Genomic DNA, 16,559 nt, shown 5'->3' with positions numbered 1-16,559 from the left:
TAAGAGGATTTGAAAAACTGTATGTTCACTTACAATTCCAGGATAACTTACCCTGGCAGAGTTCTGGTACACATAAGTTGATTAGGTCACCAATGTTAAGAACTTAATGAGGAAAAAGTGCTGTGTAGTTTTTTACACTTGTGAAATATAAAACAGAGCATGTTCTCTTTCTGAAAAGCTGAATCTGTCAAGTGTACAGTGATCTTCTACAACAGTGTTTTGGCATGATTGTTACACTGAATTTGACAGACTGTTTTTCACTCTTCATATATCATCCTGTGTTTTCTGCAGCAGTCTCCTACCTAGTTACTGAATGGACTTGAGCCAACTTTACTTGAGAGATAAGACAATAGCCTAGACTTTTGTAATTTTAGTTCATATTGAAGCATGGTGATTCCATGAGGTGATTCATCTGGAGGAGTCCAGATTGGTGGAATAGAAATCTGAGTTGTCTGTTTTCTGCAAAGTTCCTGCAGTAAGTTTTCTGGAAATAAAGATGTAGTGTCCTGTCCAAAAGATAGTGATACCATCATGAATCACAATAGTATGACTTCTGTCTAATGTGCAAAGTACTTCCTTCATCAGTTTCACGTTTCCCTTTATTTGGGAGGGGGGAGCAGAAATAAAAGAAGAAAAAAGAAAAATATGATGAGGTTTAGCATATTAAAGCCTTTGAAAAGATGGCTGGATACTGCTTATCAAGCTTGGAAAGTATAACTTTGGGCTAGGGAGTACAAATACCATGAGTTATCTCTGTTGCTTGTGTGATGGTTGACTGAAAAGTTTGTTGGTTTCTGATCTTCAGACTTCTTTGATACCACACCTTGATTGTTTAGGTTTATGAATGTCTGTAACCAAGATACCTATGTGAATTTCCTGTAGCTGAGGAGAAATTTTTATTTCAGTGGGAAGTGCAGAATATGGTAATTTTAATTGAAACTAGATTTTTATATATCATGACATCACAGGGTCTGAACAAAGTATTATGACTAATTTACAGATACAAAAAGAAAGTACTAGCAGGTATCACAAAATTTGGAGCAAGTCCTTTTTAAAAAATGTTACTGCATGCGACTTTGCAGAAGTTAACTTAGGGGACAGGGCCATTTGGGAAGGTCTAGTGTTCTCTTCCTTTGCAATAATACTTTAAGAGCAGCTTTAGATCTTAAGCAGTGTATTGCTGAAGCATCTGATACGTGAACAGGGTGGTGGTGTCTGTATTACTTTTTGTTTAGCTGCGTATTGAACTTTGAGAGTAGGCACAAAAGGAAAACAGACAACATTAAATTAATTGCTTTTGGAGCTGTGGCTGGTGTGAGGACTTTAAATGGTGTAAAGGTGCTGCTGAATTCTCAAATCCATAGTGCAGATTGCAGTTGTCTTGTGTAATACCTCCTCTCAGAAATGGAAAGTGCCTTGTGAACTACAGTGATTATTAGCATAGTTATGAAAGTATCTTGGGCTTTTAACACATTTCACAACTAGAGGCAGTTGGAACCAGTGCCAGTGACTACTAATCATGGGTTTGTCAACAGATCATAGCTTGATCACTCTTAGCACATCTGTTGTCTTAGTAGCTTTGGCGTCTAGTCTGTAATCATAATCTTGCTATTACTACTACTATCTTGGTATTGCTTTGCAATGTACACCTACTACAGTGTTGTCTCTGTTTTTTTTCTTATTCACCTGCTTGTTGTGAAAGAAAAAGGAAATATACATTCTTGATTTTTTTTAAGGGGGGGCCTTGAAGGACCAATTCAGATCCAGTGGTTTTTTTCACTTGTCTGTATTGAAGATGATTCTCACAAAGATGTCAACTGTACTGTGAGATTTCTACAACACAATTCTCAAATTTTAGTTTGCTTTTTACTAGTGTTCTGCAAATCACTTGCCATAGCTTTGCAAACCCATGTGAAAGAGGAAAGCCTAAACTTGCCATGTTTGACGTGACTGTACTAGTCTTCAAGAAAATAGAATGGTAGACAGCAGTCAATGGGTCTAAAAGTTTTGGAATTTCTTGTCAAAGAAAGAAATGTATTCTTTAACTGATGATATCCCGAATCATGTGTCATATTTTTTAAGTTTAATTTTTCTCATACATTTGAGCTGCCTTGAACTCTTGCTCTTAAATCTGAGGTCATGCAGGCTCTTGTAATTTTCTGTTACAAAATAATGTTAGTAACTTTTATTTCTTTTCCAATCTATAATGCTACTGCATCTCCCCCAGCCTTTTGTTTATAGTTCCAGGAGCAATGTTTTATTAAGTTTATTGGCCTGATGAATGTTTCTGCTGCTGGCTCTTTACTGAATAATGGACCTCAGAGTTGAAGAATTCTTTTTAGCATTTTGGTTTTATTTCTGGATTCTAAGCGGAGTTGATGCTAGGGATCAATGGTTCTGATGCCTGCAATACATTCTAAAGTAATGAAACACTAGCATTTCACTACAGACTTCCCAAATATTTAATGGTAAAACTTCATCAGCAATTGGGAGGTTTTGTGTCTTTTGACAGCAAAATTCTGAAGACTATTTAAAACTAGGGAATAACAGGTTAATTCTTCTTTTTGTGTTTGGAACAAAGAACTACTTGGTAACTCCTGTCTTCATAATTTTAGGTGTAGCCATGATGAATGGTAGAGAGATTTACTGATACACCTTGACATTTTAGTAACGCAATATGAGGTGGATGCTGATGGTGTGGGAGTTGACAATAAGGCCTAATAAAGTGCATGTACACCTTGAAAAGTCTACTGTAGTGTTTCATTGCGGAACTTGTCAGGAGCAGGGGAGTCTGTGGGGTTTGTCATCAGCAAAAGGGAAGACATGCATGTATGCTGTGGTACAGTCATGCAAGGTGAAAAAGAAAGCATTATATAGCATTGTGTATATAAGGGCTGGGTTGTAACACCTCTGCCCCTGTCTGTTGTGTCTTCCTCCCAGTGCTCCATCTGCAAAGTGTTAGGCTGTAGGGCAGGTATAAATTGCTCTTATTTCTTTGAGTACCTTTGATAGTTATGAAGGCTTAGGTAATAGAAAGGTGGACAAGGAGGGGCTTTGCTATGCTGTGACACCTGTGTGTGGAAACAAAAAGAGAATACTCTCATATTCAGTCGTGAATATTCAAGGAATATTGGGTAGTTGTGAGGCTTTAAAAGTTTCATACTCTGGAGGAATTGAGTCATGACTAGTTTTGAGAGCATGTGGTGTGCATTAAGTGTGTATGTTCTTCATACTTCACTCTTGCAACACTTGTACCTGTTTCTAGCATGTTGTCTCTCTCTCCTATAAAAGGAAAGGTGATTGTAAACCCTCTTGGGGAAAGCAGATTGACACACTGGTGAAGTTGTAACATCGTCATGTGTAAGTAGTGGCTCATATAGTAAAACAAAGATAGACTTTTTAAAGGTCTTTGGATTGGCCTGAGAAGGTATCTTACAGTAGGATAGCAGAAAAAAATTGGTAGGAAATATTGGAAAAAAAAAATGTGTAAAATTATACTTGTGCAGTTTTTATACTAGTTTGGTATTTCCTTCAGTTTGCTCTCAAATTCTAATAATTTGTACAAATTTATTTCAGAGTAAAAAAAATTGTTTCTGGATCTCTGTGGTCAGTTTTTGTCATATTCTCGTTTACTGTTTCTAGGAAGATGAGCAATACAAGTCTTACTCTCAATATACCAATTATTTGTTTACTATAGAATTATATAGATGCTGCTATTCATCTGAGACAAATGAGCAAAAGGAGAAACAGGGTGAAACTTATTTAGTCCATCTTGTGGATGTGTATAATATGTACATCCACTGAACTAGTCATCTTAAATTTCTGTTGCAGAAAATGAAAAAATGAAAACTTGTGCTTTTGAGAAATGATTCATTTGAACTATTTCACTATCTGCTTTAGGGTGCAATTTTTTATCAAACTATTATCTGTGTTGACTGAACCTCCATTTATCATGAAGGGAGACAGGAACGGTTAGCTGTTTGTGGACAGATGAGTCCCAGTGAAGATTACTTCAGCTTTCGTGTCTGGTAGCCTGATAATGCAGGAAAATTTTTGCATTCATAGTATTATAACATTTTCTTGAAATGGGACCTTGAATTTTCATTTTCTAAAGTAAGAAGCTAATACACACATTAAGGTAAGATGAACTAGGCTGGTCTTACATGTAATGTATAATCTAATGAAACTTTTTGGACAGAATGAATTGCTTAAAGAGAAACTAGTGCCCCTGGAACATGCTGTTTTTCTAAACAGATGAATTAGAGAGCTATTCATCTATCTTTTAGAGATGGTTGAATCACAGTACTGTTGTTAAGCCTCTTAATAGGATGCATGTGATATTACAAAACAGCTTCCACAGATCTCCACTAGAGAGGCTGTTTGCAGTATTTTGTGGGATAGGATATATGAGCTTCTATGGAAGGAAGGATCTGGTCTATTTACTGGTAAATGCCTACATTGCATAAAACCAGTATTGGGGGCATAGCTGAATTCTGGTATAGTTAGGGAAAACAGTGTTTTTAAAATAATAATTAGCCACATGGATTAAATGCTGCTAATGGTTAGTAAGCTTGCCAACTAGAAAATTCACACTCTAATGCTGAAAAATGAAATTATAAAGGACTTGACATAATGTGAATTTAAAGTAAGGCAGGTAAATATTTTCTGTGATATAACTGGCTCTTAATTTTTTTTTTTTTTTTTTTTCATTAGGCTGCAGTTTGGCTTACTAGCCAAGTACGGCTGGTTGAAATTTTGGTTGTCACATGCTGCAATTTGCAGCTCTTTCATTTTGTATGAATGTTCAGGAGATCACATTATAAACTGGATCATTGAAATGATCTGTCATTAAAACTAACCTTGTTTCAGAGACCGATGGTAGTAGATATGTGGAAGTTTTGGGTGATTGTATTTATAGTTAGCCCCTGAAGTTTTACTGTTGTAACTAAGGAGAGAACTGCAAAGAAAGGGTCACAAAGGGGCTTCAGCTCAAAAACTGATACCTTGTGTAACTGCAGTCTTAATTGGTCCTTAAGTGTTTCCAAAATTCTGCTTTCCTACTTGAGTGAGAAGCGGAGAAAAAGAAATTACTTCTCTGAAAAAACTGGTGTAGCAACTGCAATCCCTTAAGTAGCATATTTGAATTGTAATCAAGGTTTGTATCTGTATGCACTATGACAGTTTTGCATCCATTTCCTACTACTGAACAGTTCTTAATTTTGGTATGTTTGCTTCAAACTGTGTATGCATCTGAGGTCCTTGTGTTTAGCTGTGGGAGCTTCATCCCTGAAGGTTTATTTTAAAACAACAGAGTTAAAAGTTGGTTGGTCCGTTATTGTGAAGACTTTATGTTAAACTGTTAATGAATCTGCATTAATTTTATTTTGGCTGATGGGGCTGTAACAATAGTAAACATAATTTATTTTCCATTTCTGTAAGCTTTTATCCTATTGATTACTGTCTGATGTATTTCTCCATGGCTTAACTGATTTTTGCTAGAATTTTTTTGACAGGTTGATGTTTGTGTATTCTGTCATTTAAAGATAAATCAGTTGCTGAGTTTGTATGAAGATGGTTGAGAATGTGCCAAGTGAACAAAATAATTATGTATAAATATTTCCTTAGCATTGAGTGTTGTAGTTACTTAAATTCAGACAAGTTATATTTTATTACATCTGGCTGTGCCTGTTCACTCCCTTTTGCTCTGCCAGGGCTGGAACCTTCTTGAATTTCAGAAAGAAAAGCTAAGTCAAAACTGATGCTTTTTTACCTCCACCTTCCTTACCTCTTCTATTAATAATACCAGAACTTTGGTTTTGCCATGCAGTAAGAAAGCTCTGTGTTGTCTGTAGGTATCGTCTTTGAATCCAAGACTTAACAGCAAATCTCTCTTAAAGTCACATTTCTTCCTTAGAGAGTAAAAGGTGTTTCATGATCTGGGCCAGTTTTGTAGGATGTGATGAACTTGTGTGAATAGCGACATAAATCTTGAGGTTTGACTTAAAATTCAAGAAAGAAATGGTCTGTAAAAACTTGATTACTGGAGTTCATGTTGTTGGTAACTTCAGTTGCATAGGGAATGACTATTTTTTGACACAATTTGTACTTTTTTTTTTTTCATGTAGAGGTTCTAAAATTTAGTAGTGTAAGGTATTGACTATAGAGTACATTATGGATAAAAGAGATTTGTGAGGAGGGGTGATGACTTGTGGCAGTTAAAAAAGGTTGTCTTTGTGTGCTTGTGTGTATGTTTTTTTTTTGTTTTCACTGCTTATAGATTTAAAAAAAAAGAGTCTGATTAGGTTGCTGTGGAGATAGCAGTTCTATAAAGTGTGTTTGTATGGGGTGGGGTTTTTTTTTTGTTTTGTTTTGTTTTGTTTTTTTTTTTTTAAATGATTGCAGTCCTTTTCAAGGTGAGACTGGAGTCACACAACCATATGGGGTACAGCTGAGTACTATCTTTCCTGCTGCTTTGTATAGATTAAGGTTAGGTGGTTTATGACAGTTTTTCATTAGCCTGCATTTTGGGTGTTAGGTCAGTGTAATGGAACATTATACAACTATAATAAAGCATGATATGAAAACATTGACAGTGCTCAGTAGTAGTAGTAACATAGTAGTAGTTGGCCTAAGAAAGTAGGGTAGAACAAGGCAGAGAAAGAGGGGAGAAATGCTAAAGTCTGTGGAATAACCTCTGTAAAAAGAGTGACAGACTGGGACTTAAACAAGATTAAACTGAAGCTGGGAAGGAAGGAAGCTAAAACTGTGAGTTGCTTGAGGCAAGGTAAATAGCATGATAGTTCTTGTTTTGGAACAGACAGTGAATAAGAAGATGCACAAATTAACAGGAGACTAAAAACAAACAAGAGGAAGTGGTTCTTCTCGCAGCACGTAGTTAAGCTATTAAACTCCTTGTTGCAGGATGTTATTGATACTAAAAATTCACATGCTTTAATAAAGCACCTGCCCACTTTCAGAGGGTGGGATGGGGTGGAATCCATGGAGCATTATTAAACACAAAGCCATGGCTCTCAGTTGTAAAGCAGTTTTTTAATCTCTCAGAGATAAGGAGGGCTTCATTATTTACTATGTTTGCCAGTGTACTGTGTTCTTCCCCATGTAGCCTCTGATGCTTGCTTACTGTGTAAGAGAATGTGTGACATAGGCATTTGGTTTAATGTAGCATGCTTTAATCTAGTTCTGTACTTTCCGGAATAAGGTTGGGATGATATTACGTGGTTAACTGGGAGAGGTAGGGGAAGATTTGTAAGATGAGCAGTATGGGATGTGTTGGGAAACAGATATGCCCACCCCAATTTTGATACTATGACATTTTCTAGTGGAGTGTTTTTTGGAAAAGCACCTGAAGCATAATGCATAGTAGTAGAATGAAATGGTACAGTAACACAAAACCCAGTGAAGTTCTCATTTTTAAAACTTGATTATTATCTTTAAAGAAAAAAACAAACTAACCCCCCAAAGTTCATACAACTGTTGCACTTACCCTGTTCCTTGCCAAAGTTGTGAGGTTTCAGAAGTTGATGGATTTCATTTGAATTTTACAGGGGTGGAGGTCTCCAGGTGAATTCCCATGGACTTTGTGGAAGTAGACAGCTGGATAGAGAAGAGGTTATACCATGGCTCCAGCTGAGAGAAGCAGTAAGGTGAGCTTGTTAAACATCAGAGAATCCTCATAGGACCCTCAACCTTGTAATTGAATCCATATGAAACCAGGGTCATTAGTTTCCCTGCCTGTGAAATAAATTGTTTAGCAGGGAATGTTTTTAATCTAATGCTTACATTTCAACTTGAGAATAAGTAATACAAGGGACTGTTTGTTTACCAGCTCCCTTTTCAAATATTTTCTTTTTGAAGTTTGGTTTTGAAACGGAGAAAATATATTCTGAAGAGCTGTGCTTTCTGTGTTTTATTGAGTTGGCAATAAGCCATGTAGTTTTCATATTTCTAGCTACTTTGCACTCAAAGTGGGAGAAATGGTTAGTTTTTTGATAGCTACATATTTTTATTTAAACCTGAATCCAAGATAAAGATGCAGGAAACGTTTTTGGGAGGTTTTGTGTGTGTGGAAAAAATGGCAATGAGATGTAAGGCCTTCAAAACTAGGTTTGAATATGAACGTTTCATAGATTGTATCTCGTTTGCTTAAATGCCAGAATAACTGGTAAGCAGGAGTTCAGCACAAATAAGCTGAACTCTTGAGTTCTCTCCTATTCCTTCCCACTCTTCTTCGCCTTCTCCTGACTCATTCCCAGGACTGCTGAACATATGCAGCCTACATGCAAACTTTTTATCACCAGTTTTTATGACTCCAGTCAAAATATTTAACAAGACATTTTATTTAGCACTAAGAGTACATCCAACCCAAATGTTTAATTTCAGCCTTTAAAGCTTTGTTCATTTGTTGTAATGACAATATTGATTGAAAATGCTCAAACTTCAGGTATAGTAACAAAATTAAGTCTTATACGTTAGTCTGAGCTTTGCTACACAGGAGGCTGTTAAAAGGAAGAAGGTAAAAATCTGAAGTCATTCTGTCGCAACTCTGTATTAGAGCTGTTTCATGCTGAAACATGAAGGAACATGCCAAAATAGGATAAATGGAGCATGTTCCCCTTGTTGATATACTGTGCTGTCCAGCTGATTTCTAATGTAGCCAAAAAAGTTACAGATTTCAGCTTTGCCAAATTTAACAGGCTGTATAACACTGATTTCAACATGAAGGTCACTGAATTTCAGAGCAGTTTTCATTATTGCACTGTTGAAATCCACTTTCTTCAAACATACTAATATGATTTCAGGAATCTGCTGGTTAACACAGCATGGCTTATCAAACCCTCTGTAGAAACCCATGAAGAATTTAGTAAATAATCTGTAACAATGTGTCAATCAGGAGAATTACAGGATAATAATTTTGCCTATTTTTTATACAAATATATAATCTTTTGTCTTTTCTTTAGGTATGCTTCACAGTGATAATGGACTATTTATTTGCATCAGATACTCTTATATGAAAAGATCAAGTTTCCAAAGACCTTAAGTATTATTTTGTCTTCTGAAACAGAATGGCAGGCTTCAAACGAGGATATGACGGAAAAATTGCAGGATTGTATGACTTGGATAAAACTTTGGGCAGAGGCCATTTTGCTGTGGTCAAACTTGCTCGGCATGTCTTTACAGGTGAAAAAGTAGCAGTGAAAGTAATTGACAAGACCAAACTGGACACTTTAGCCACTGGACACCTTTTCCAAGAAGTTAGATGCATGAAACTGGTGCAACATCCCAATATAGTACGGCTGTATGAAGTGATTGACACTCAGACTAAGCTTTATCTTATCTTAGAGCTAGGTGATGGAGGAGATATGTTTGATTACATCATGAAACATGAAGAAGGTCTCAATGAGGATCTGGCAAAAAAATATTTTGCTCAAATAGTTCATGCTATATCCTACTGCCATAAACTGCATGTAGTTCACAGAGACTTAAAACCGGAGAATGTCGTCTTTTTTGAAAAACAAGGACTTGTGAAATTGACTGATTTTGGCTTCAGCAACAAATTTCAGCCTGGAAAGAAGCTCACCACAAGCTGTGGATCTCTTGCATATTCTGCTCCTGAAATTTTGCTTGGGGATGAATATGATGCACCAGCAGTGGGTATGTTCCCTTTGAATTAAATTAATAATCTAAATTTAAGTACCATGATGTTTTCTGTTTCAAGATAATGCCATATGTGGAAGCCGGCTAATTGGCAAGAAGTAATATTATAACCTGGATGAGTTATGGATGAGTTAATGCTGGAGGAGCTATGTTTGAAGGAGATACTCAAACACACTCAAAAATGCATAGAAGTTATTTTTGTATGAAATTATGCAGTTGTATACATTGTAATTAACTTTTCTATTAATAACAGTGTGAATGTGACGTGTATGGTTCTACTTGCTTTGTTAGAGAACCCATATCCTTTCCAGCAAAGTGCCTGTTTTTAATTTAACATCACCTTACTGTCCTACCCTGCCCAGCCCCTCCCCAAAACACCTAAACCAAACCAAACTCAACCACCCAGTGATTCTCTTTGCTCAGTTTAGCCGTATAAGAATGACATTGAGAGCCCAGGCTGCTTACATATTCTGCTGCAAGGTTATAGGAATCCATTTTTAGTAAGTACTAACTTGGCTATCAAAGGAGGGGATGGGAAATGAAGGAAGGCTTTAACTCCCTCTTCCTCCGCCCTATTCTTGACTGAGAACCGGAAGTATGGAGTGAGTTCCCGGTTGCTCCCAATTGTTTAAAATGTTAGGAAAAATAGTGATATGTAAGTTAGTCTTTATGTTTGTAGCTGGAAAGTCGACAGACTACTACAGGTAATTCTGTTACTATCTCTTTTAGGTCTGCTGCATATGATATTAGAAGTAACCTGAGTATTTTTTTAAATAGCTGTAAATGTTGATAGAGTCACTGGATAATGTCATGTGGTCATACAGTTTGCTCCTATCTGTTAGCTGAGGTAGAATTTGCTTCAACAAATTTAGGTACATATAATTCCAAATGATGCTTAAAAACCAGCTTATTGTAGTCAATGTGCCTCTTGTTCTTGTGTGCCCACAAGTCTGATACTTACATTGTTTTGATAACACCCATTAGGACTCTATACATGGTGTGTGTGTTTTGCTACAGTTATAGTAGTGACTGTAGTGATGGTTTAAATTATGAGTGACTTGTCCAATTTTTTGTGAATTTACCTGAGATAAGCAATCAGCTAATTTTGTGCGCTGACAAGGTATTACTGCACACTGTGGAACTAAAACTCTTACATTATTTTTAGTATAAATATTTTTGAGCTATTAGATCTTACGGTCTTTGCTTAGGCATTTGAATGTCACTTCATGGCTTCAGACTTTGAATAGATATTTTACTATGGGTTTTCTGGATTCAAAAGCACTTTCTAAAATGTGTTGCAATTAGGAATTTTAGATGACTATGATATTTGTGGTTTTGCACATACTTGTTCATGCTACAGTGATGCTTGACAAAATGACTTCTGTTAAGAGTCGAATGTTTTAGATTAGTTGGTTCTGGTTTTATCAGTGGCAAACTAGAGATCTGAACTTCTGAGTTCTTCTCTGACTTTTTTTAGAATTTCCTGAAGCGTGAGTGTAACTGATTGCAGTGGCCTTTGAAACTAGATGGGAAAGTGCATTTGTTAAATATTCTGTACAGTGCCTATGTGAATTATTTCTTGGAAAATGGAGTAGCAGTCAAATTTTGGAGGATGAGGAAAAAAAAAAAATGAAGTTTTGATATCACTGCCCAGTTGAAGATGGCTCAGAAGAAAGAAGGTGTGTGGGAATTGATGGGAAGGGCACTAGGATCATTATAATATGTGTATTTTCATAACTTTTTGATGCTGCATTTCATATTCCATTATGACAAATTATCTTTTGTCCAACTGCAGTTTTACAGAGCTTTGACAAGTTATTAGTAAGATGCAGTAACTAGTAACAGCAGTGGTTCTTCATGGTAGCTGCACATCACTTCACTTAGCAGTAGAAGGAGACTTAGGATTTGTTGGAGTACAGACTAGAGCAACCCAGATATCATAGATGCTTTGAGAGGGTTACTTTTGGAAAGATATGGTAGTGTAATTTCTTTTTCCAGTTCTGTATGTGAGAGCATTACCTGAAATACAGAAACATTAAGGTTTGTCTGAAAGAGATACATCTTTGTTTTCATAAAGAGATGCCTTTCTGTACGTATCTTTGAGAGCTAAACTGAGGAGTTTAAATCTGTCTTGAGCCTAAAAGCTTTGACCAGATGGTCCAAATTGAATTATGCAGTTAACAAAGCACACTTTGGACCTCTTTATGATAAAGAAAGAATGATGGCATCACACATAATGTTTATTAGAGGCCTTTGTAAGCAATTAAGTAGGTAAACTTCTGAGTGATAATACTAGGAGAAAATGGTTGAATCAATTGATAGACGGTTGGTCTAGCTATTATATAGTAGATTGATGTGAACAGTAGAAAAATGTGAAAAACCTTAGAAAAACTAGAAAAAAATAATTTCTTCTAGCTGATGTTTGAGGATGCTGTCATAGTTACGCTCTATTTCTGAGAATATTTAAGTACAGATCAGTGGTTGGTTTTTGCTTACTTATTCCCCGGTATACTGTCTCAGTTACTGCATACTGGAACTTTTCCTATCCTAGTTGGCAGATTGTAGTGCTTGTATTCTAACTTTCTAGTGACACAGTTTTCATCACTTTGTAAAACACTACAAAAATCCCTAAAGTACTGTCAGTACAATAGTTACAGAATAAAAATATAAATGATCAAAAGTTACTGTGAGTTGCCAATAAGATAATGACCTTGAGAGTCTGTTTTTTCCTTTTCTAACTGTGAGCAAAAAAGGTAAGATATGCTATGTAAGGTTTCTAAATATGACTTATTTGTATATTTTTAATGCAAAGGTTGTGATGTTAGTAGTATGCAAAGCATATATACAGGCTTGAAATAGTGAAGTTCTGTGAACTCATTTAGCGATTTGCTGAATAGGGCTATTAATATTGCAAGAATAATGACTGGGAATGGCAAAGATATTTTGTCACTTAGGATGAAATTACATTATAGCTGAACCAATCTAAAAGCTGGTTGCTTATAAGAAAGGTCATGCTTTCTCCAGTGCAACCACATGGTCATGCACCTTTGTGAGCATCTGACCACTTGAAAGCGAACTCAATTTACCAAAGTGCCAAATTAAAAAGGATTGCTCTCCTTACACTCTGTGCACGTTAAATGAATTTGCACTCATTATAGCATTTTAAAAACGCCACACCTCTTTTCATTTACCCACAACTGCTGTTATATTTGCAGAAAATCCTGTAAGAAAAATGGATCAAGATACATGATGTGGTTGTGTTTTTTTTCCCCAAAGATCTTTGCCGCAAACGTGACTTATCTGATGTCTTATGAGTAATATTAGAATGAGTATGTAAAGAAAAGAGTGCACATTTTTTTGCTACAAAGAGCTGAAATATTTAGGGCAAGTCTTTTATTAAGTCATATGCTTAATAACTAACATGGAAGAGCTTACTTGATGAAAAGGTAACTGTTTCAGCTAGTTTAGGGACTAATCTCTGTTCTGTGATGCTACTTAAAAGTTTTCATACTTGAAAAGAGACTACTTAATTTAGATCTCATTTCCTTTTGTGTTCAAGGCTGTAGTTAAAATGATGCAAGAGGACTATTAGGCAATGATCCTATGTTCCCAGGGCTTTTCAAAAAGCTGAGTGAGTTAGATAATGAGAAGTTCTGTTGCTTGTAGTTTTCCATGTTTTTTTCACACTTAATTAACATTTGTTGTAATCAGAAAAGTGTGAGGACTGTTGTTGCACATAAAATTCATTTCGTAAATCAAATGGATATATTATTTTAGATCACTGCCTTCTGTGTAGGGCAGTGGTGTAATCCAGCAACCTCTAGCAGTATTCAAAAGTGGATGATAACTACAGGTGAGAAAGGAAAAAGCATGTGTCTGGTAATACTTTTTCTTTCTTACTCTACAAGCATCAACAGAGACTGGATCATTAAATAAACAGAAATCACCTCTTTCCTAGGTGATAAAGTTTAATTAGAGTTTCTCAGGTCAGTTGATTCTTTTGGAGGAGAGCAAGTTCTCTTTTAACTGCTTGGCATCTCTACAAAGTATTAAGTACTTTGTAGGCTACAGCAATTCTGGAAGACATTGACACTTCGGATAGTTTTTATTGTAGTTGGGCTTACTGTATGGGATTTTGTAGATGCATGGAAACATTTGCAGAGTAAATTCATCTTTCTGGGGATGAGAAATGGACCAATTCAGATTGTAAGATTGGGATTGTCTATTGAGCACAGGCCTCTATAATGCTACTGTAATGCACAAATAACATAGTAGGTATAATCACAGTTATTTAACATTGCAGTCTGTCATCACAGGAACACCAAGAGAATGGTGGCAAGATGTTCCTCTTGAAAGACATCACTAAAAAGAACATTATGGTTACTGTAGCTCAGTATGATGATACTGCTTTTAGACCCACTTGTCTCTGTTGGAATGATCTTAAATTCTTTTTTCTTTTTGCATCAAGCATTTGCAAGGGCTTCTTATATGTACATAGTGTAGCTGGAGCATGTTTGGTATTTCAAAGCTTCAGCCATGTTTACCAGGTACTTGAGAATAGCTAAGTAGCCTAAATGACCCTCTCTGGCCTTTGTGGAGCTAGTTTTGCTGGCTTTGCATGTGTATAGCACTTGATTCACAGACTGAGTAATGTAAGCATGATGGCCAAGCGGGTATGTACAACAGCCTTTTACACTATAAAAATACTGAATATAAGATTTGGCAGACTTGAGTAAAAGAAAAAATGCTTGCAAATCATATATGGTATTGAATCATTTAGCATAGCTGACAGCATTTTAGAGTTTCAGTGTGCTCAAAATCAGATTACAGCCAAACTTGACAGAAATGAAAAGCAGAAATACCTACAAGAACTTTTCACAGATTGTTCTGTTTTTAAAATCTCCGTTTTTAATGTTGTGTTGCAACACTTTAGAAGATTTATAGTGTGATATATTATAGAATGAGCTTGAAAGTGTAAGGGTACAGAAAGCTGAAGGAGTGTAACACTCAGCTGTTTCCAGCATGAGGGGTCTTCCCCTTCTGTTTTGCTTCCATCTGTGCAGACCTGCCCCCTTCTCATGTGCTGCACATTGTTGCATGGCTGACAATTTGATGAACTGATTTTTATCAGCTGACTTGACAGAAAACTGTTAACTTTTCTGTGGTCTTAACTTCTGCCAGGTTAGCAGAGCTCTATATTCCTTTAGCTTTGAGTGGAGGAGCTGGTGCAAAGGAGATGAAGGGAGCAGGCAGCTTGGACTGGAGAAGGTGGTAGGACCTGCCCCTCTTTTGCATTACCAATCTTAGGGTAGATCAGCTCAGCCTACCTCACTTACCTTTCCATGAACAAGAAACTCATTTGGCTGAAATTCATCAACTATCATTGCCAGTGCATTTTTTAGAGGAATCGTGTGCTCTACTTTTCAGCTTCAAATGCTTTTCGAAACAAACCAAGGAATTAGTGTGAGTACCTTGTGTATTTCTGTGCTGCTCTCTCCTGTGTACTTGTGTTAGTGGCCATGCTTTTCTGCCTTCTTCCTGCATGTCTCACACTGCTGAAAAAAATGAGTCAAATTGAAAAAATGACCAGAAATGGGCTTGTTACACTTTCTAGAAGGGACAAATGTAAGGAATTGGTTGTATAATACTTTAGAAAGTTTCAGTCTTGAGGATATTCATGTCATGTTAACAAAGAATGTATTTTTATGTTCTGTGGCAATTTGTATGCAGGTAGTAATATTTAATTTTAATGAAAGAGGAATCCAATTTTTATGTAGTGCCCTATCCTTTAATTCTGCTTTTTTTCCCCTCAATATAATTATTTTATTGACAAGGAAATACTTTTAATGCCTCAAATAGAGCGTGTTTGCTAGAGATATTGGAGCCTTGTATTCAGAATGATGTTATGCAGCTGTAATGGAGGGTGGGAGTCTGTGATCCTGCTGTCTTCTCAGTAAATCTGTGCCAACTAATATTTATGAATTATCATTTATATTCCATTCTGGATTACTTTATGCAAGTTTTAATGCATTCACCAATAAACTGCTGAGTAAAGCAAGGAATAATTTATCCAAGTGAAACTACAGAGGAAAACTGTCAAGATAGTCTTCAGTTACTACCATATCAGCTGAACTGTAACTTTATAGGGATGTTTCTTAGTCATCTCGCTGTGTTCATGGGTGAACTGTTTTCATAATATTTCAAACTTCTCTTGTGGAGCAAGGTTTCATTATGATAAATACATCTCCACAGTCAGGAAGCTTCATTTCATGTATCCTGCAAACAAATATTCAGATTACTTATGTTCAGCCCATAGCTGATTAATTTGGCAACGTAAATCTGGTGGGTCCTAAATCAATGATGTGCTACTTAGTTATAAACCAGATGCTAAAGTTTTGCATTCAACTGTAAGATGTTATTTTTTATAAATAAAGTACAAATCATGCATTGTACAGCTAAAACCTTTAGGAAAGGATAGTCAATCAGAAAATACGAAGGATTTCTTAGATAGCAGGAGCAAATTCTCTTTAGTATTTATATACAAAGAGACCAAAACCACTGCAGTGAAACATACATAAGCTGTATAGGCTTTGATATGTCCCATGATTTTGGGAACTTGTTTTATACAGAAGAAAAGTTCCTTCTTTGTTTAGCTAATTAATATTTTTTTTTATCCTGGCTAATTATTTTTCTGGAGTAGTCATACTGGCATTCCCACAGAAAGTATTAGTTTTACTTCGTGTTTTTAATGTAGATTCAGTAACTTCTGAAATGTGGCTAAGCAACAGAAATCAAAGGAGAAAGAATGCATTTCTAAATGCAGAATCGACACATCAGAGTAAAACAGGCTGCTTTAGAATGTGTTCAACAAGACATTTCAATGG

General features: G+C 36.1%; 1 protein-coding gene across 2 annotated transcripts in view; it reads left to right on the top strand.

Moving 5' to 3' along the window:
* Positions 1-16,559, top strand: part of SNRK (SNF related kinase) — a 41,505-nt gene that overhangs the window by 3,375 nt on the left and 21,571 nt on the right. For both annotated transcript variants that reach the window (XM_005510016.3, XM_065051639.1), the window contains 2 exons: positions 7,566-7,664; positions 8,979-9,672. In XM_005510016.3, the coding sequence (XP_005510073.1) occupies positions 9,084-9,672 (589 nt within the window). In that variant the 5' untranslated portion in view covers positions 7,566-7,664; positions 8,979-9,083. The remainder of the gene's footprint in view (positions 1-7,565; positions 7,665-8,978; positions 9,673-16,559) is intronic.

The sequence above is a fragment of the Columba livia genome, chromosome 2, assembly GCF_036013475.1.
Source record: "Columba livia isolate bColLiv1 breed racing homer chromosome 2, bColLiv1.pat.W.v2, whole genome shotgun sequence".
Taxonomy (NCBI): domain Eukaryota; kingdom Metazoa; phylum Chordata; class Aves; order Columbiformes; family Columbidae; genus Columba; species Columba livia.
Note: the sequence above shows the minus strand (reverse complement) of the source record. Positions and strands in the feature narration are given on the sequence as shown.